Source organism: Heterodontus francisci, chromosome 29, assembly GCF_036365525.1.
Source record: "Heterodontus francisci isolate sHetFra1 chromosome 29, sHetFra1.hap1, whole genome shotgun sequence".
Classification (NCBI taxonomy): Eukaryota; Metazoa; Chordata; class Chondrichthyes; order Heterodontiformes; family Heterodontidae; genus Heterodontus; species Heterodontus francisci.
In genome coordinates this window covers 15,647,663-15,669,652 of record NC_090399.1, presented here as the reverse complement: position 1 = coordinate 15,669,652, position 21,990 = coordinate 15,647,663, and the positions used below count along the sequence as shown (strand labels likewise).

The following is a 21,990-nucleotide window of genomic DNA, read 5'->3' as shown; positions in this document are numbered from 1 at the left end:
GTTGTCGCTCTGTGTGGTAATTGCATATTGTTAGTGGGACCGAGTAGGCTGCAGCCATTACCCACCAGGGCTTGCATTTATATAGCACCTTTCACAACCACCGCACTTCAAAGAGTACTTCATTGGCTGTAAGGTGCTTTGAGACGTCTGGTGGTTGTGAAAGGTGCTATATAAATGCAAGCTTCTGTATAAGTGGAGAGCCCTGGTGGGTAATGGCTGCAGCATACTCGGTCCCACTAACAATATGCAAGTTCCACACAGAGAGGCAACATTCATTGGTTCTGAAACACCGTGCGTCGATACGGATGCAACATTGACATAAAGTTTCTCTCTTAACCTTTAATTGCTGAAGGTATTTAGGTCACTGTTGTAATGCAGGAAACATGGCAGCTGGGATGCACACAGCAAACTCCCACAAACAGACCAAATGATCAGATCATCTGTTTTTGTGATGTTGTTCGGAGAGGTAAATATTGGCCAGGACACTGAAGATAACTCCCTTGCTCGTATTTGAAACAGCACTATGGGATCTTTTACATCCACCCAAGTGAGCAAATGCAGCCTAAGTTTAAGGTCTCACCCAAAAGACAGCACCTCCAACAGTGCAGCACTCCCTCAGTACTGCACTGGAGCACTCACCCTGGGGTGGGACTTAACCCCAGAACCTTATAACTCAGAAACAACAGTGCTATCAACTGAGCCACAGCTAGCACTCTAAATAGTGCTTGTTATATTGAAGGAATATTGCAGAATCTGAAATAAACTTTACAACTTCCATTTCTATAGCCTCTTTAATGTAGTTAAACATCCCAAGGAGCTTGACAGGAGCGATTATCAAACACAATTTGACACTGAGCCGCATAAGGAGTTATTAGGTCAGGTGACCAATATCTTGGTCAAACAGGAAAGTTTTAAGGAGCATCTTCGAGGAGGAGCAAGTCATGGAGAAGTTTACAGCAACAACTTATATTTATATTGTCAGGAAAAACTATATATGCCCCAAATGAGATATATTTAATTTCATCGGTTGGAAACTTACATTAGACTTTTAATGAAAAAAACCCTGCAGTAACATTTCAAAAAACTAGCAGCCAAGGTGGCACTGCATTTACCTTTGAAATACCAGGAGATTGAACAGGAGACAAGTGTGACGGAAATCACACCTGCGAAATGGAAACATATTAATTTCATCATATGGCACAGTACTAAAACCCATTTTTTTTTTACTGGATATTGCATAGAACTTGTTTAAAAAAAAGAACTGAGTGACTGAAAACATGGTTGCATATTTGCATTCTGAGAGACAGTTGTATAGAGAGACAATGGAAATGCTCACTGATTCAATTAACAAGATTGGTCTGGGTAACAGTGATGATCCACATCTTGCCTGTGTAAGAGCCAGCACTCAACCCCTCCACCAAGTGTGCCTTGTAAGCTTTGAAGTCCAGTAAACACCCCCCCTCCCCCTCCAGCAAGAACTGGCTGGCCAGACTGGGAACTATTTGAATTGTGCCACACAGAAAGAAACAGACTGCAATTTGAAGACAAACGAGAAGGAAGGTCTCTCCCTGTATCTCTCTCCAGCAAAGTCCCAGGGACCCACGGTAGCAGCTTCAGCCTCAAGACACAGCACATCTTCAGCCTTCTGGTACCAGAGACGAAAGTTGGAAATTGTGCACTGTGCCCCAACGAGAACTCCAAGACTTCAACTTTTATCAAGGTCATTTCCACCCAGTAAGTAAATTTCCTTCATTACGAATTCTACTTCAACGCCCCCCCCCACAACTAATTCTTTCCTCCCCTTTGTATCTATTTGTATGTGTGTTTCTCTCATATACATGCGAGCGTGGTTGCATCGCGTATTTTAGTAATTTTAACCACGTTAGAGTGATAAGGCTAATAATCTTACATCTTTCTTGCTTAAATCTAAGAAAACCTGTTTGATTGGTTCATTTGCAATTAAAATTAGAGTGCAGTGAGCAAAGGACTCTCTGAGGGGGTAAGTTAAAATTACTGTGTTTTAAAAGATAAACCCTGTTACGTCCAAACAAGGAAATGGACAAGAGTGGAGTCTGAGTCACAAAAACATGGAAAACAGGAGCAGGAGTAGGCCGTTCGGCCCGTCAAGCCTGCTCCGCCATTCATTATGATCATGGCAACTCAGTCGTAATATAAGTCTAACAAAAAGCCCAGCCAGAACATGCTTTGGCTAACTGAGTAGATTAGCCAGATCACCCTCATTCGCGGGACATTCCAAACCATTTCGAGGCATTCATAAATGGAGACATCCCCCCTAGGGGGTAAACACTGCCAGCCCAACAAAGAGAAGTTTGGGGTTTTAGACTTTGGCCCTCATTAAAAACAAAGGGGAGTGAGAGAACCATGTGACCGTCCGTTCATCTCTGAAGAAACCGAAAGTTTTGTTACACAAACAAGCAGTAACTGAGCGTACAGCAATACAGAAGGCTGCTGCACCCCTGACTCTCTCTCTCTCTCTTCCCAGAAAACATCAAGTGAAAACCGTCTTGTGTTATTTAGTGTCAGCTGTGGCTCAGTTGCTTCTTAGTTACAAGGTTCTGGGTTCAAGTCCCACCCCAGGGTGGGCACTCCAGTGTAGTACTGAGGGAGTGCTGCACTGTTGGAGGCGCTGTCTTTTGGGTGTGACCTTAATCTAAGGCCCCATCTGCTTGCTTGGGTGGATGTAAAAGATCCCATAGTGCTGTTTCAAATAAGGGCAAGAGAGTTATCCCCAGTGTCCCGGCCAATATTTACCCCTAAATTAACGTCACAAAAACAGATTATCTGGTAATTAAGAGGCTGTTTGTGGGGTTTTGCTCTGCACATACTCTCTGCCCTGTTTCCTGCATTACAACACTTCAGAAAGTATTTCATTGGCTGTATTGGACCCTCCAAGCCTAAAGACTGCCACAGGGGAAGAGAGCCAAATACAGATTCTGCATTCAGGAAACCCCTGAGCAAAGCAATCCAACCAAAATACACTTTGACCAATTAAAGAATACAGCTTCAGCTGAGGATGACTTTACAGACTGTGTATTTAAGTTCCATTTATTCTGGTGTGTGTGTAGCATAGTTTTAGTATCTTTAAATCGGATTAGAGTACAATAAGCTTAGCTCTTTCTTGTTTAAACTCAAGAAAACCTGTCCGATTGGTTCTTTCGCAATCACAGTAAAGGAAAATGGTAAAGCACTCACGGAGGTGGTAAGCCCAACCACAGTTTAAAAAGAATAAACCCTGCTGCGGTCAAAAGAAGGAGCAAGAGGGGAGCTTGAGACCCCCTCCTCACCTGGGCATAACAATGCTTTTAATGTCCTAAAGCTGCATCACAGGAACATTATAAAATGAGATATGACACCGAGCAAATGACCAAAAGCTTGGTCAAAGAGGTTGGTTTTAAGGAGTGGCTTATGGAATAGAATCATAGAATAGTGACAGCACAGAAAGTGGACATTCGGCCCATCGAGTCCATGTCAGATCTTTGCGAGATCCCACTTCCCTGCCCTTTCCCCATAGCCCTGCAATTTTTTTCCCTTCATGTACTTATCTAATTCCCTTTTGGAAGCCTGGATTGCACCTGCCTCCACCACCCTTTCCAGGCAACGCATTCCAGATCCTAACCACTCGCTGCGTAAAAGAGCTTTTCCTTATGCCAACTTTGGTTCTTTTGCCAATCTGTTTAAATCAGTATCCCCTGCTTCTCGATCCTTCTGCCAATGGGAACAGTTTCTCTCTATCTACTTTGTCTGGACCCTTCATGATTTTGAGCACCTCTATCAAATCTCCTCTCAGCCTCCTCTTCTCAAAGGAGAACAACCCCAGCTTCTCCAATCTAGCCACATAACTGAAGTCTCTGAACCCTAGAAACAATCTAGTAAATCTCTGCTGCACCCGCTCTAAGGCCTTAACATCCTTCCTAAAGTGTGGTGCCCAGAATTGGACACAATATGCCAGTTGTGGCCAAACCAGTGTTTTCTAAAGGTTCATCATAACTTTCTTGTTTTTGTACTCTGTGCCTCTACTTATAAAGCCTTATACAATCCTGTATGCCTTTTTTTAACCACTTTCTCAAGCTACTCTGCTACATTCGATGATTTGTGCGCATGTACCACCAGGTCCCTCTGTCAACTGTCTTAAAGGAGGAAAGCAAGGTAGAGAAATGGAAAGGTTTATTTAGTTTATTTTTTTTTTATTTAGAGATACAGCACTGAAACAGGCCCTTCGGCCCACCGGGTCTGTGCTGACCATCAACCACCCATTTATACTAATCCTACATTAATCCCATTACCCTCTCACATCCCCACCTTCCCTCAATTCCCCTACCACCTACCTATACTAGGGGCAATTTATAATGGCCAATTTACCTATCAACCTGCAAGTCTTTGGCTGTGGGAGGAAACCGGAGCACCCGGCGAAAACCCACGCAGTCACAGGGAGAACTTGCAAACTCCGCACAGGCAGTACCCAGAATTGAACCCGGGTCGCTGGAGCTGTGAGGCTGCGGTGCTAACCACTGCGCCACTGTGCAGGGAGGGAATTCCAGAGCTTAGGGCCCAGGCAGCTGTTGGCACGGCTGTCAATGGTGGGTGTGAAGGAAATCAGGCAATGCATGAGAGGCCTCTTATTGTGTGTTTGCCATATCTAAAGGGAATATTCCAGAAAGTCTGTACTAAAAGCAGCCATTGCATTACTCCACCAACTTGAGTGTTTAGCAGATATAACAGTTGGTGAGAGATATAACAGAAAATGTATGATTACAAAAATCAAATTTTGGAAACCTTTGTTACTCAATTAGCGGTAAACATTGTCACGGCAATTGTTTTAATCCTGTCAGCTTCAGTTGGGAAAGTCGAAGGGTAGCAAAAGGGCTCTAGCTGGAGTGAGTATATAGAAAGTTTTTTTTTAATTTAAAGGCAAATGAACTTACTAAATCATGCCAAAATGAGAGAAGTTTTTCTTACTACCTGAAAAGCTACAAATTATATGTGTATGAAGCATCTGATCACTCCTGCCCAGATTAAAGACACAAAAATCAGAGGTTAGTCCAAGTGGTCAAAGAACATCTGAGCCTTAAGCTACTTGTTTAACCAGAGGCGACGAAAGGAAGATGGAAATGTTTCGCAGTTTATGGCTGTCCAAAATCTGTGACCTTTTTATTTATTCATTCATGGGATGTGGGCATCGCTGGCAAAGCTGACATTTATTACCCATCCCGTGTTGCCCTTGACAAGGTGGTGGTGGGAGCCTCCTTCTTGAACCGCTCCAGTCCGTGTGGTCACGGTGCTCCCACAGTGCTGTTAGAGAGGGAATTGCAGGATTTTGACCCAGCAGCGATGATTGGTATATTTCTAAGTCAAGATATTGTGAGAGTTGGTGGGTACCCGAATCATGCAACAAGAGACCAATCCATCTGTGGTCTAAAAGAAGCATCGATACAGAGGAAACTGTTGGAAAACGCCAAACACTAGACAATCAATGATTTCCAAAGGACACTGGATGGGCACTTGAGGGAAATTAGCTTGCAGGACGACGGGGACAGAGTGGGGGAATGGGACTGACTGGATTGCTCTACGGAGAGCTGGCATGGACTCAATGGGCCGACTGGCCACTTTCTGTACCCTAAATGGCTCTATAACTCGTGTCTGCTAAAGTTTTCGAAATAACATTTGAGATGGAAATTTTATAAATGCAAATCTCAATTGTGCTTTGATATGAAATGATTTACTTTGATGTAGTGCTAAACAGTGAAGCTAGTGCCCTGTTTGGTTACCATAAATGCCAATCAAATGTCTCAGGCACCCAGCAGCCAATAAGATGAGAGACGTAGCTGGGACTTGAGGAATATTATCAGCGGCTGCTTCAGTTGACTAATGAAGGAGGACGCACATTGTCAGCATCAGGAACCAGATTTCAAGCCAAATAAAAATGGACGGCAATTCCTGCACTCACGTAGGTTACAATAGTGAAAAGGCTTAAATTTATATAGTGCCTTTCACAACCTTTGGGATGTCTCAAAGCGCTTTACAGCCAATAAAGTACTTTTGAAGTTTAATCACTGCTGTAATGTAGGAAATGTGGCATCAGATTTGAGCACAACAAACTCCCAAAAACAGCAGTGTCACAACTCCCCTGCTCCGCTTCAAAAAAGTGCTGTGGAATCTTTTTATGTCCACCTCAGAAAGGAACTTGTGGCCTCGGTTTAACATCTCATCCAAAAGACTGCACCTCCGACAGTGCAGCACCCGCTCGGTACTGCACTGAGTATCAGCCTGGAGTTTGTGCTCAAGTCTCTGGAGTGGGATTTGACCAATAAACTTCTGACTCAGAGGCAACAGTGCTTGGCCTCTCCCATCTAGAAGTACAAGGGCAGCAGAAACATGGGCACATTGCCACCTACAAGTTCCCCTCTGAGTCACTCATCATCCTGACTTGGAAATATATTCCTGTTCCTTTACTATCACTGGGTCAAAAACCTACAACTCGCTTCCTAACAGCACTGTGGGTGGTACCTACACAACAAGGACTGCGGCTCACCACCACCTTCTCAAGGGCAATTAGGGGTGGGCAATAAATCCCATGAAATAACAAAAAAACCCACTGAATCACGGTTGAAAAAAAGGCTTGCCTTATTATTGTGCCTTTCAAAAATGCTTTTGAAGTGTAGGCGCTGTTGTAATCTAGGAAACACGACAGCCAATTTGTGCACAGCAAGCTCCCACAAATAGCAATGTGACAATGACCAGATCATGTTTTTTAGTGATGTTGGCTGAGGGATAGATATTGGCAAGGACATCATAGATCCATACTATAACAACTTCTGAAATACATTTTTAACTTGGATATGTCCTACACACAGTGGTTGAGGCATAGGCCACCAAGTAGCAGGAATCAGGAGGAGCCCATTTAGCCCCTCGTGTCTGTTCTGCTGCCATTCAATGAGATCATGGCTGATCTGTACCCCCATAACCCTTTATACCTTTGGTTAACAAAAACTATCAAGCCCAGTTTGAAAATTAACAATTAATCTATCATCAATGACCATTTGCAGAAGTGAGTCCCAAATTACTAACACCCTTCCTAATTTCTCTCTTGAAAAGTCTGGCTCAAATCCTTTAGACGATGCCCCCAAGTCTTAGATTTCCCAACCAGCTGGAATAATTTCTCCATCCACGCTAGGTGTTCCTCTTAATATCTTGAAATATTCAATTAGATCACTCCTTAACCTTCTCAATTCCAGGAATTACAATCCCAGTTTGTGTAATATCTCAATTTAACCCTTGGGAGTCCAAGTATCATTCTGGTAAATCTCAACACCCCCTCCAAGGCCAACATACCCTTATAAAGGTGTGCTCGAACCAGGGTTTTGTACAGTTGAAAGAGGACTTCTATCCCTCTCACTGTAAAAAGGATACAAAGCCTTAACTTAGGGGTGACAAAAAGTCTGGTACTTCGGGGAGAATTGCAGGATTTCTTTGCAGCAACTTGTGGATCCAAGTTGGAAATCCTGACAGCGAGAGACACAACTTGAGGAGCACAGACTCCACCTGAGAAGCAATCAGAAGGCCAAGGAATACCGAGGGACCATCTTTGAAATTTTGGTGCACAGCAGAATTCCAATTACATGGAATTAGATTGAGTCAAGAGCACAGAAACAGGCCATTTAACCCAACTGTTCCATGCAGCACATGAGCCACCTCCCATCCCTACTTCATTCATCCTATCAACATATCCTTCCATCCCTTTCTCCCTCATGTGCTTATCTAGCTTCTCTTTAAATATATCTTTGCTGTTCACTTCAAACACTCCTTGTTCTACATTCTTACCACTCTGGGTAAACAGATTCCTCCTGAATTCCCTATCAGATTTATTCTTGAATGCATATACTTATCACTGCTCTGTTCATAGAGTGGCTGCTGCGTGTTGCTTAAAGCTCTATGTTTGTATAGACTGTATGCAAAGACTGATCATTCAAGATAACATCAGTAATACAATATTGTGGGTTTCTTTATTGATTACAGAGAAAGCAACATTGAGATGTTTATTGTATAGGTGTATTTTCAAGATTGCCTTAACACTCAGAATCATGTGGTGTTACATCATAGTTCCTTATATGACTAAAATGATCTTGGAGCCACACACCTCTTAAAAGGTGTACAGACACAACCCCTTTTCCCAGAAGGAAAAGAGGACAATATTTACACTTCTCCCTTAGGCAGGTTGAAGTTACCTATATACATGTACAGAAAAGTATCAGGAGATAATACAACAAAGACAATAAGAATATGTAAGAACATCAGACGCGAAAACGTAAAGGTGGTTTAATAACTCTGTGAGATTTTGAAGTAGGGTAGCTGTTCTCAGATACTGGAACAGATGTTAGTGAATTAGATTTTACAGAAGAATGTGTAGACTCCGTCTGAGTCTTTGATCTTGTACGAGTTGCAATGGAGTCTTCCATGGTCTTGGATGATGAACAGCTCTGATTAGACCTCGGTCACAATGCAGTATAGCGTCAGTATGAGTAGTTACTTCGTAAGAATGTGGTTATAGTTGAACTTTGGAGACTGTTGCAGAACAGGGTTTCTTGCTGACCAATAGCTAGTTTGGGAAATTCACTCCCAGCACGATCATCTTGCATTTCTTTCATTTTCCTTCCTTGTTCGAGAAGAATATCTCTAACTGCATGCACTTGGTACAGTTCGCACAGGAGGTGCTGTATGTTGGATGTAACAGGCCGTGCCTCATCCTCGTTCTCACCCTTGGGAATCTATGAACAAGATACGCAGAAGTCGCAAAGAGCTTCTATCTTCCGACTAACTCCATATTAACTGCCTTTGCCCCATATCCCTTAAGTATAAATCTGTGATTGAAATAATATCGGTAGATCTAGCATCAACAGCCGATGGCCAAAGAGAATTCCAAACTTCTTTTTCATGTCGGTGTATTTCCTAAATTTGTTCCCGAAAGATCTGCCTCTGATTTTTAGGCTATGTTCCCCAGTGTAGCGACAGTGGAAATGGTTTCTCCATCTAACCCATTAGTTCCCCTTAATATCTTGTTTAGAGACATTGCATGTGTCAAAGACTTGGGCAAACACAATAAAAGGATCAAATTGCAAACCATATTTGGGGCAGATTAGAATTCTCTTACACTGGCCCAGATGGAACTTTTTTTTTCTTAAATAGGAAGAGTAAGCCATTCAGCCCCTCGACCCTGCTCCATTATTCAATAAGATCATGGCTGATCTGACTGTGGCCTTAACTCCACTTTCCTGCCTGCCCCCCCCATAACCTTCGATCCCTTGTAGATCAAAACTCTTGTCTAACTCATCCTTGAATATATTCAACGACCCAGCCTCCATTGCTTTCTGGGGAAGAGAATTCCAAACATGAAAGACCCTCTGAGAGAAGACACGGCCACCAATGGTGGAACAAAAGACCAGAATTGGAGCACAGAGATCTTGGCAGGTGGTCAGGCATAAACTGCACACCTCCCCCTATTCTAAATTTTAAATGAAGTTATAAAAATGGGCTCGTAGCGAGTCGCCGTAGCGACATTTTGCACTTTTATTAAATCCGTATCGCTTAGTAAACAGCGACAGAAAGAAAATGACTAACTTTTTGGACCTACTCCTGGTCCTCTGTCCGTTAACTAAAGCTCTGCTTTACGATCAACCTCAAGGCATCTTTACAGTTTCTGACAGGTCATAAGGAAAGGTTGCAAGGGATGCCAGCCTGTCAAAAGCAGCTGTCAGGTGCTCCAGTACCACTCGAGGCCTGACTATAGAGTCGTTTGAAGGCCATTGGCGCCAGGTCTGCTTCTCTCTTCTGCAGTCAGTCCTTCAGCAGCGGAAGGAAATCAGCAATACTGTCCACGTAGAAGTCAGGTACCATCCTCCTGCAGTGCGGAAGTTCACTGGCCATGTTGGCCTGGGCCTCTTCCAGGCTAGAGACACCGGTCAGGGCCAGCACCGTCCGCATCCCGCAGTTGGCGCCGAAGAGGATGTCCGTCTCCAGACGGTCGCCGATCATCAGCGCCCGAGTGGGATCGACAGCGCCGTCTCCTGCTTCGCTGGCGATGCAGTCAAACATGAACCTGCTGGGCTTTCCAATCACCTCGGCTTTACGGCCTGATGCCACCTCGACTGCTGCTGTCAGACTGCCGGTACCTGAAATGAAAAATGGAAAGAAAGGGGGCCACGTTTTGATTCAGATTCCAATCCTGCCATCTCTCCCTGCCCCAGTGCCCATCTCATGTCTCCATGCACCACCAACCACCACCCCCCCCACCCCCCGACCCCAGGAGCTAGGGGTAGGCCATTTGGCCCTTCATGCCTGCTCCACCACTCAACAATCTTCTACCTGAACTCCACCTTCCCACATTATCCCCATATCCTTTAATTTCCTTAGTATCGAGCACTGTCTTTTCATACTCAATAACTGTGCATTCATGACCTTCTGGGAGTAGAGAATTCCAAAGATTCACAACCTTCTGAGTGAAGAAATTTCTCATCTCAGTCCTAAATGTCCAACCTCTTATCCTGAGACTGAGACAAAAATGTTCTCAATTCCCCAACCACGCAAGTTGAGCTGCACACTCTCCTTCCTACAGGTACACGAAAATCTGAAGGGGGGAGTTTGGGTCTGTACTTCCCTCAAAGATGTTGAATTTTGATATTGAGCTGAATTCCACAAACTTTGAAAAGTATCACAATTGATAGTTTTAATCTAAAAATAATTGATGGTATAGTTAATACTGAGGAAGAACTGTGAGAAATACAGGACAGCATTAATTAACTAATGGAATGGGCAATAAAGAGGTGACACACACACAATCCCTAGGAAAAGAGAGTCTAAATGGGGTTTATGGAGCAAAGGAATCCAGGGGTGCAGACACACAAATCATTAAAAGTAACAATGCAGGATAACACGGCATAAAAGCAGCAAACACTAGGATTCATTTCTAGAGTAATAGAATTGAAAAGCAGGGACGTTATACTGGACTTGTATAGATCCTTGGCCAGACCACACTTGGAGTACTGCGCACAGTTCTGGTCTCCGTATTATAAAAGGATATAGAGGCATTGCAGAAGCTAAAAAAAAGTCTGACAAGAATGTTACCACAACTGAGAGGTTATAACTACCAGGAAAGGCTGAACAGGTTGTGACTCTCTTTAGAAAAGAGAAGGCGAAGGGCTGTTCTGATAGACTGAAGATTATGAAAGGGTTTGATAGGGTAGATCGCTGGAGAGAAGATGTTTCCTCTTGTTGGCAGAGTCCAAAACTAGGGGCCATAAATATAAGATAGTCACTAATAAATCCAATAGGGACTTCAGGAGAAACCTCTTCACCCAGAGAGTGGTGAGAATACGGAACTCGATCCCACAAGGAATCGTTCAGATGAACAGCATTGAGGCATTTAAAGGGAGCTAGATGAGCATGAGGGAGAAAGGAACAGAAGGATATATTGATGCGGTTAGATTAAGATGGATGGGAGGAGGCTCGTGTGGTACACAAACACCAGCATGGACCAGTTGGGCTGAAGGTCCAGTTTCTGTGCTGTAGGCTCACTTGCAGACACATTTGGATACATGTATCCCTCTCAAAAATGTTGCATTTTTATATTAGCATTCTGCTTAATTGAAAATACTTTATCAAAAAAACATCACAATTGAGAGGTTTAATTTAAAAATTCTGAGCTTCCCAAAAGCTGTCAGGATAATCACAACGCCCCACTAACGCCGTAACCCCCACTTCAGAGTTTATCTTTCACCCCCATTTCAGCTGTGGGAGCACTCTCACCTCTGACTCAGAAGGTTGGAGGCTCAAGACCCACTCCAGAGACTTCAGCCCAAAATCTAGGCTGACTGCCCCAGTGCAGTACGGAGGGGGCGCTATGCTGTAGAAGACGCTCTTTCGGAGGAGATATTAAACCGAGGCCCCATCTGCCCGAACAGGTGGACGTAAAGGATCCCATGGCACTGTGCGAAGAGGAGCAGGAGAGTTCAGAGGTAGATTCTCCCCACATAAATTGGAGGTGTGGACGAGGATTGGAGGTAAATAATGCCACTAAGGAAAAGTGGGTAAAGAAGAAAGACCTTTCACAAACTCAGGATGTCCGAAAGCACTTTTGAAGTGTAGTTAACAGTCGTCATGTTGGAAACACAAGCAGGCTCCCACAAACAGCAATGTGGTAATGACCACAATCAGTTGTTGAGAGGGGTGAGGGATACATATTGGCCAGAACACCAGGGATAATTCCCCTGCTCTTCTTCAAAATAAAGTCATGGGATCTTTTACATCCACCTGAGGGGGCAGACAGGGCCTTGCTTTAACATTTCGTCCCAAAGATAGCACCTGACTGTTAGTGCAGTACTGAGGGAGTGCTGCACTAACAGCGCCAGCCTAGATTACATGCTCCAGCCTCTGGAATGTGAATTGAACCCACAATCTCCTGACACAGAAACTTGAGAACTCAGTAAGGGCCGCAGACTGGGAACTAACTGTCGGGGACTGTGAGATGGATAAAGAAATGGACTTGAAACCCTGGATTAGCAGGGTGATACTTGGTAAAAGAGCAGAACCTGGTTAAAAGTAAGAACAGGAAAATGAAGTGTAACTCATGCACAGCCAATATATTCAAGAAGAAATGCCAGGCAGACGAATTTGGGATTGATAGCTCACCGAGGAACAGACCACTGTATCAAAATGTCAATTGAGCAAACCCCTCTTGGCAATAATTGAATATTCTGCCAAAATCAGAAAGCATTATTGCATATTACAAAGCAGCCTTGTGAGAGAACGTATTGTCTGTAACTTGCTGTACTTTTCAAGGACAGAGACACATCATCAGTGAATAACGAAGGACAGTTGCTTTGCTGAACCCTGATGAATAAAAGAGGAACAAGAAGTTTGTTCTGCTCAACAATAGACTTGGAAAGCCTGCACCCATGTTTTTAACTACAGGGTATCCTCCTCCGGTGAGCCTCCTCCAGTAGGACCTCCAACCCTTCAGCACCGGGAGTAACGGCACTGCTTGTGCAGCAGGAGCCAATGGCTGAGCTTCCTCATCACTGCCACAACTGGTCCCTTTAAAGGCTGCTGCCTCGCTGATTTTTCTGCTTCCTCACCGAGCGTGCTACAGGTCAAACTCTCTGTGTGCTCCACTCAACTATCACTAGCCCAACCGAATTAGCAGGAACCATTAGATAAGGCACCATCTGGCCCACTCGGCTGCCAGTGAGCCGACACCATGGATTAGCTCAAGCCTGTTTTATCTCCTTTTCCAATTCTGGCCTTCTGCACCTCCCCGATTCCCAGCACTCCACCACTGACGGCCATGCCTTCAGCTGCCTGGGCGCCAAGCTCTGAAAATCTCTCCTTAAACCTCTCCACCTCCCTCTCGCTCTTAAAAACCATCCCTTGACCAACCTTTTGGTCACCTGCCCAATATCGCTATGTGGCTTGGTGTCAAATTTGGTTTGATATCGCTCCTGAGACACTCCTTAGCAATGTTTTACTAAGTTAGAGGAGCTATATAAACACGAGTTGTTGTAGTTAACTCAGAGAGTCAGGATAAAGGGTCAAAGATCATGATTATATAAATTAGCTGCAGCAACACTTCTCAAGTAAGTTGCACCAACAGAAGGAATCTTTACGCACAGTCTATGCAAAGAGCTTTAAGCTGATTAAAGGGCATTCAGGAAACAAATTGAGGAGAGTGGAGAGGCAGTCATCTCAGAACCAGCCACCAGAAGGCCAAGTTAGTAACTTGTCCACTGGCCTTTCAGCCATGGTAGCACACTCACCCTAAATCAGAAGCTCGTGGGTTCAATTCTCATTCCAGAGACTAGGCAGTACTGAGGGAGCACTGCACTGTCAGAGATGTCATCTTTTGGATGAGATGTTAAACCGACGCCCTGACTGCCTTCTCAAGTGGACATAAAATCCAGCAGCACTATCTCATAAAAGAGCTGGGGAGTTCTCTCCAGTCTTCTGGCCAATATTTATCTCTCAATCAACATCATTAAAAACAAAGTAACTGGTTATCACGTTGCTGTTTGCGGAAGTGTACTGTACACAAATTGACTCATTTCCTACATTACAACACTGACTATACTTCAAACAATACTTCATTGGCTGGAAAGCGCTTTGGGATGTGAAGGCTGCTATAACTACAAGTTGCTCTTTATTGCCCCCCAACGTTTGGGACCTTGGGTTATCTCCAGTTCAAACCCCATTTCTTGAATACTCTAAGTGGCCACAGACAAGATGTTTGGGGAATCTGAATCCTGCTCCTAATTTCAGGATTTCAACGTCTCAAATTGACAATCTCACTCCGATGAGCTAATGTGACAAATCAAGAGAAACATTCTGCTAATTAAGTACAGAGCACTCTTCCCGGACTGAGGCCGAATAGAGAGGGAGCTTTACTCTACATCTAACCATTCTAAATGTCACTTGGGAATATTTGATCCTGACATTGGGACCTTGAAATAGAAAAAAAAAATTCAGCACAAACACCCCAAACAGATGAGTCACTAAATTAAAAAAAAAATCAAAAACACCATAAGCATTAGAATCTTACGGCATTGGAGGTGGCCATTTGATCCATTGCGGCTGTGCTGGCTCTTTGACAGAGATATCTGATTAGTCCCTGCTCTCACATAGCCCCGCAAACATTTTCCTTTTCATCTTTGTAACCAATTCTCTTTTGAAAGCTGTTATTGAACCTGCTTCTACTTTCAGACAGTGCAATACAGGTCACAACAACTTGCTTGACTTTAGGATGTTGTCTTCTCATGGTGATCCCCTGATTTAGAAATGCCAGTAAATCCTCCCCAGGCTGCACTACGAATCCTGGGTGAGGGCTTGGACCGTGGTTTAAGAACTTGTTCCTGAAGGCTGCTCGAATCACTGATCATTTGTCCCTTATTGGGTCGTAGCTGGTCTAGCATTACAGGCGATCTGACTTGAGATGTGCTCCCCATCCTCAGCACTGGGGTCCTGAGCACTGGAGTTCAAAGATTTCAAACCTATCAGGAGTGTTTGTACACAGGAAAAAGAAAGCACAGAAGTGTTAGAGGTGGCTTACCCTACAACATGCAGGTCACGATAAAGGGGAGAGGATTCAGTCTGTGAGGGAACTATTCACTTCTCTCTTCATTGCTCAGTGATAAATACACCAAGTGGTGCAACATTGATTAATAAGGTGCCAGGTTCAATGCCTGGTCAATACCAAACTCAGCTCAGGTGGTGGAAAGGAAGGAAGGAAGATCTTGCTAGGATTTGCCTGTGGGCTCAGAAGAGTGAATTAAAGAGCTCCCACTCCTGGTCACTAATCAGCGACCTCTACTGGAAGGGGCTACAAAGACTCTGAAATGACTCCATAGGCTGTTTACTCAACATGAATAGCCAATTCAGTCATTCAATTAGATCAGGGCTGATCGGCATCCCAACTGCATCATATGCAAGGATGATTAAGACTTTTGTCAATACTCTACTGGAGAAAATTGGGTTAAGCCCAGATAAGTATGGGAGGAATTTCAGATGATCAAATTAAACATTTATTAGTTCAAATCTGCACTCATAACTAAATAGCCACAGTGTTAAAGCCAAGAAGAACATAGCAATAACTAATTTTACGAAATTAAGAGTTATTAAGAATTCAGTAACTACTGGAGACAAAAAGCAGTGACCGTCCTTTCCATGGACTGTAAACATCATATTGGGATCTGCACGGGACAGGTCACGAGGCTTATAAATAATTACATGATGAAGTGAGCTGGAAGCTAACACTGGATTCCATTCTTGTCATCACGCAACTCCGAACATGCTCTTGTCCTGAAATCAATATTTAAACTTGTGCCACCTGCCAACATTGAAAGTAATTTTTTTTAAATGATGCAAGTTGCTCTTAAAATTAGCTCCCAAAGCCAGGGCTGGGAAAATCATCACATTGGTCATCAATTCCTATTTGCTACTGTAGTGTTCTCCTGCTGTAAAATCCATGTGCCTGGATGTCATGTGAGGGCTAAGGAAGGTCAAGCACCCTGCATTTCCTTGCCCTAGTGGACTGTCTGTTGATACTTCAGGTGTGAAATTAATTCTTCTGCACAATGGTCAAAGACTAGAGAACTGGCTGACCATTCTAGACCCTGCCCAGCTATCTTTCCCACTAACTATTGCCCAAGACTAATTAGCAACCCTTCATGTCTAGGCTCACATGATGACTGGTCACTTCAATTGGACATTAGATGGTGTTTCCTCCATCGAGGGTCCCACTAACCCCACCAGTTGTTGGCACCTTGTGGAGGTGGCTGATCTATTTAATCAACACTCGCCATTGGTCAGTCAGAGGTGGCACCAGTCACTCCAAGTTCGAGAATCTGATCAGGCTTCAATTAAAGATACTGCCGTTAAGCTCAGGAACAAAAAGATTGCTTTTTGCTGTGGGTAAATATAAGCCAAACCGGATAAGGACGGCAGATTTCCTTCCCTAACGAACATTAGTGAACTAGGTGGGTTTTACAATAATCCAGTATTGGATTGGCCATGTGAGTCGCATGGAAGATGGCAGGATCGCACTTCACTGGGAGCAGCAGCCGAGATTCTAACTCAGAGACAAGAGCCCATAGCGCCTCAACTGACGTGGCAATTTCCTCAAAAGCAGACTGAACATGATTTTCAGTTTTACTTGGCTCTGCACTTGAAGTGTCGTAACCTACAGGGCTAGGAACCAAGAGCTGGAAAGTGGGATTAGGCTGGATAGCTCTTTTTTGCATAAAGGAAAATACTGCGGATGCTGGAAATCTAAAATAAAAACAAGAAATGCTAGAAATACTCAGCAGGTCTGCCAGCATCTGTGGAGAGAGAAGCAGAGTTAACGTTTCGGGTCAGTGACCCTTCTTCAGAACTGGCAAATATTAGAAATGTGAAAGGTTTTAAGCAAGTAAAGCGGGGCTGGGGCAAGAGATAACAAAAGAGGTGTTGATAGGATAAGGTCACAGAGAATAACCGACCAGAAAGTCATGGAGCAAAGGCAAACAGTATGTTAATGGTGTGTTGAAAGACAAAGCCTTCGAACAGATAGGGTGTTAACGGACTGAAAACTGAACAGCCGCAAGCACAAGCATGAAAAAAAAGTGGGTAAGCAAACTGAACAAACGAAGATAAAACAAAAAATGGAAGTAAAATGGGGGGGGGGGGTCCCGTCATGCTCTGAAACAGGCTCTGACGGGCCCCCCATTTTACTTTGATTTTTAGTTATTTTTTTCGTTTGTTTTATCTTAATTTGTTCAGTTTGCTTACCTGCTTTTTTTTTTCATGTTTGTACTTGCGGCTGTTCAGTTTTCAGTCCGTTAACACCCTATCTGTTCTAAGGCTTTGTCTTTCAACACACCATTAACAGATTAGCAGGTCTGGCAGCATCTGTAGAAAGAGAAGCAGAGTTAACGTTTCGGGTCAGTGACCCTTCATCGGAACTGACAAATATTAGAAAAGTCACAGGTTATAAGCAAGTGAGGTGGGGGTGGGGCAAGAGATAACAAAGGAGGTCTAGATTGGACCAGGCCACATAGCTGACCAAAAGGTCACGGAGCAAAGGCAAACAATATGTTAATAACCCAATATAATAATAACCCATTCACCCGCCTCCAGCATTCTCCCTCTACCTGGACCCCTCCCCCTGGCCCCTTACCCGCTCTTGATCTCTTCATTGAAAACTGTCGGCGAGACATTGGTCGGCTCAATTTCTCTGCCCCCCTCACTCACTCTAACCTGTACCCCTCTGAACTTGAGGCACTCTGTTCTCTCAGGTCTAACCCCGACATGGTCATCAAACCTGCAGACAAGGGTGGTGCTGTTGTTGTATGGTGTACCGACCTCTACCTTGCAGAAGCTCAACGCCAACTCACGGACACTTCTTCCTACCTCCCTCTGGACCATGACCCCACCACCGAACATCAAGCCACCGTCCAAAGGACTGTCACTGACCTCATCTCCTCTGGAGATCTTCCCCTTACAGCTTCCAACCTCATAGTCCTGCAACCCCGGACAGCCCGCTTCTACCTCCTTCCCAAAATCCACAAACGGGACTGTCCCAACAGACACATTGTGTCAGCCTGCTCCTGCCCCACTGAACTTATTACTTCCTATCTAGACTCTATCTTTTCTCCGCTGGTCCATTCTCTTCCCACCTACATCCGTGACTCTTCTGACGCCCTACGTCATTTTGACAATTTCCAGTTTCCTGGTCCCAACCGCCTCCTCTTCACTATGGACGTCCAATCGCTCTACACCTCCATCCCCCACCAGGATGGTTTGAGGGCTCTCCGCTTCTTCCTGGAACAGAGGCCCAACCAGTCCCCATCCACCGCCACCCTCCTCTGCCTGGCTGAACTTGTTCTCACATTGAACAACTTCTCCTTCAACTCCACGCACTTCCTTCAAGTAAAAGGTGTTGCTATGGGTACCCGCATGGGTCCTAGTTATACCTGCCTTTTTGTGGGATATGTCGAGCATTCTTTGTTCCAGTCCTACTCAGGCCCCCTCCCCCAACTCTTTTTCCAGTACATCGATGACTGTATCAGTGCCGTTTCCTGCTCCCGTCCCGAACTGGAAAACTTTATCAACTTTGCTTCCAATTTCCACCCTTCTCTCACCTTTACATGGTCCATCTCTGACACTTCCCTTCCTCGACTTCTCTGTCTCCATCTCTGGGGATAGGTTGTCTACTAATATCCATTATAAGCCCACCGACTCCCACAGCTACCTCGACTACACTTCTTCACACCCTACCTCCTGTAAGGACTCCATTCCATTCTCCCAGTTTCTCCGTCTCCAACGCATCTGCTCTGATGATGCTACCTTCCATGATGGTGCTTCTGATATGACCTCCTTTTTCCTCAACCGAGGATTTCCCCCCACTATGGCTGACAGGGCCCTCAACCGTTTCCGGCCCATTCCCCGCACCTCTACCCTCACCCCTTCCCCTCCCAAAACCGTGACAGGGTTCCCCTTGTCCTCACTTTTCACCCCACCAGCCTCCATATCCAAAGGATCATCCTCCGCCATTTCCACCACCTCCAGCGTGATGCCACTACCAGTCGCATCTTCCCCTCCCTTCCCCTGTCAGCATTCCGAAGGGATCGTTCCCTCCGCGGCACCCTGGTCCACTCCTCCATTACCCCCACCACCTCGTCCCCGTCCCATGGCAGCTTCCCCTGCAATCACAGGAGGTGTAATACCTGCCCATTTACCTCCTCTCTCCTCACTATTCCAGGCCCCAAACACTCCTTTCAGGTGAAGCAGCGGTTTACTTGTACTTCTTTCAATGTAGTATACTGTATTCGCTGCTCACAGTGTGGTCTCCTCTACATTGGGGAGACCAAGCGCAGACTGGGTGACCGCTTTGCGGAACATCTCCGCTCAGTCCGCAAGCAGGACCCTGAGCTTCCGGTTGCTTGCTATTTCAACACTCCCCCCTGCTCTCATGCTCACATCTCTGTCCTGGGATTGCTGCAGTGTTCCAGTGAACATCAACGCAAGCTCGAGGAACAGCATCTCATCTACCGATTAGGCACATGACAGCCTGCCAGACTGAACATTGAGTTCAATAATTTCAGAGCATGACAGCCCCCCATTTTACTTTCATTTTTAGTTATTTTTTTCTTTTTTACATTTTTTACAATTTTTTTTTTTGCATTTATTTCATTTCATCTTAGTTTGTTCAGTTTGCTTACCCACTGTTTTTTTTCATGTTTGCACTTGCTGCTGTTCAATATTCAGTGTATTAATACCTAATCTGTACTAATGCTTTGTCTTTCAACACACCATTAACATATTGTTTGCCTTTGCTCCGTGACCTTTTGGTCAGCTACGTGGCCTGGTCCAATCTTAAACCTCCTTTGTTATCTCTTGCCCCACCCCCACCTCACTTGCTTATAACCGTGACTTTTCTAATATTTGTCAGTTCCGATGAAGGGTCACTGACCCGAAATGTTAACTCCGCTTCTCTTTCCACAGATGCTGCCAGATCTGCTGAGTGGTTCCAGCACTTCTTGTTTTTATTTCAGATTTCCAGCATCTGCAGTATTTTGTTTTTATTACACCACTAACAGATTGTTTGCCTTTGCTCCATGACCTTCTAGTCAGCTATTCTGTGACCTTGCCCTATCTACACCTTCTCCCTTGTTATCTCCTGCCCCACCCCTGCTTTACTTAAAACCTTTCACATTTCTAATATTTGCCAGTTCTGATGAAAGGTCACGGACTGACCTGAAACGTGAACTCGGTTTCTGTCTCCACAGATGCTGCCAGCCCTGCTGAGTATTTCCAGCATTTCTTGTTTTTATTTCAGATTTTCAGCAGCCGCAGTATTTTGCTTTTAATTAAGGTAGTTTCTCTCACCTGGAATCACCCTCCCTCCTCCCTGAGGGTGCCAGGGGTCGGGGTCGGTGGCCAGGAATAGGCAGCTGGGGTCCCGCAAGTAGCCGCAGGCCTTGGCCAGCCGGGCGAAGCTGAAGTGTTCGTCGTAGCCGACCAGGACGGCGTGGACCTCGGGGCCGGGCTCCTCCTCCTCCTCCTCTCCGCCGCCCAACACCCGCAGGCCGGCCTCCCTCAGCTCGGCGCACAGCCCCGGGCTGCCCAGGACGTAGACCCGGCCCCCGGGCCGGGCCCGGCGGAGGTAGAGGGCCGAGCAGCGGGCGCTGCTGAAGAGCTGCTGGGGCCGGAGCTGGAGGCCCAGCCGCCCGCACTTGTCCAGCAGCCCGGCCCCCGAGCGGCTGCCGTTGTTGCTGACCAGGTAGAGCCGCTTGCCCAGCGCCTGCAGCCGGCTCAGCAGCTCCGCGGCCCCGCTCACCGCCCGCTCCCCGTTCCACACCACCCCGTCGCAGTCCAGCAGGAAGCTGTCGATCGCGGCCAGCAGCTCCCGGGCCCGGGGCCCGCCCTCGGCGCTCAGCCGCAGGCAACAAGCGCCAACCGCCGCCATCTCCGCTCACCAACCGCCGGCAGCGGGAAGGCGGGGCCTAACGTGATCGACAGTCCACCTAGCCAATGGGAGTGTGAATTTCGGAACGTCGGCAGAGTGAGAAGTCGCGCCTCCACCAATCAGAGACGGCGGCCCGCTTCCGTCTTCGGTAGCCGGCCTGTGAATGGGTGAAATGTAAAGGAGGCGGGACAGGCTGCCGACTCCGCCACCTCCCTGGCAGCAGCTCGACTTATGATTGACAGTGGTACTGGCCAATCGGTCACCACTGGGCCGCCTTCTCCCGGTGATGGGCAACAATCAGGGAGCGCGGGAGGGAGAGGAGCGGGAATTGGGGAGAGAAAGGGGAGGAGGGTATGTGATGGGAGGGAAGGAGGAGGGGGCGGGGGAGGGAAGGAGGAGGGGGCGGGGTGGTGATGGAGGATGAGGGGGTGATGGAGGAGGAGGAGGGGGCGGGGGTGATGGAGGAGGGGGCGGGATGTGATGGGAGAGGAGGGAGGGTGATGGGAGGGAAGGAGGAGGGGAGGGGGTGATGTGAGAGGAGGGGAGGTGATGGGAGGGAGGGTGATGGGGGAGGGGGTGATGAGAGGGGAGGGGGGGTGATGGGAGAGAGGAAGGGAAGGAGGAGGGGAGGGGTGATGTGAGAGGAGGAGGGGAGGGCGTTGATGGGAGAGGAAGAGGGGTGATGGGGAGGAGGAGGGGGTAGATGGGAGGGAAGGAGGGGGGTGAGGAGAGGGGGGTGATGGGAGGGAAGGAGGAGGGGGGCAGGGGGTGATGGGAAAGGAGGAGGGGGGCGGGGGGAGATGGGAGAGATCCACCATTGACATGCGGTTCTCCCTTCGCCAGCTACAGGAGAAATGCCGCCAACAACAGATGCCCCTCTACGTTGTTTTCATAGATCTCCCCAAAGCCTTTGACCTCGTCAGCAGACGTGGTCTCTTCAGACTACCAGCAAAGATTGGATGTCCACCAAAGCTGCTAAGTATCAT

At 46.1% G+C, this 21,990-nt stretch overlaps 1 protein-coding gene across 1 annotated transcript; it reads right to left on the bottom strand.

Annotated features, from left to right (window-relative positions):
* Positions 1–8,002: 8,002 nt before the first annotated feature.
* pdxp (pyridoxal (pyridoxine, vitamin B6) phosphatase) lies at positions 8,003–21,052 on the bottom strand. The gene is made up of 2 exons (XM_068009510.1): positions 20,425–21,052; positions 8,003–10,184 (listed from the first exon to the last, which is right to left on the bottom strand). Exons 1-2 carry the CDS (start codon positions 21,002–21,004, stop codon positions 9,850–9,852), a joined length of 915 nt encoding a protein of 304 aa, XP_067865611.1. The 5' UTR covers positions 21,005–21,052; the 3' UTR covers positions 8,003–9,849.
* Between the last annotated feature and the right edge of the window lie 938 nt (positions 21,053–21,990).

Bases quoted from the DNA above. Each gene is read 5' to 3' on its own strand.
- pdxp (XM_068009510.1), bottom strand. From the start codon at position 21,004: ATGGCGGCGGTTGGCGCTTGTTGCCTGCGGCTGAGCGCCGAGGGCGGG. The intron at 10,185-20,424 runs GTGAGAGAAACT...TTTTCATTTCAG, and splicing joins AGGAGGGAGGGTGATTCCAG to GTACCGGCAGTCTGACAGCA.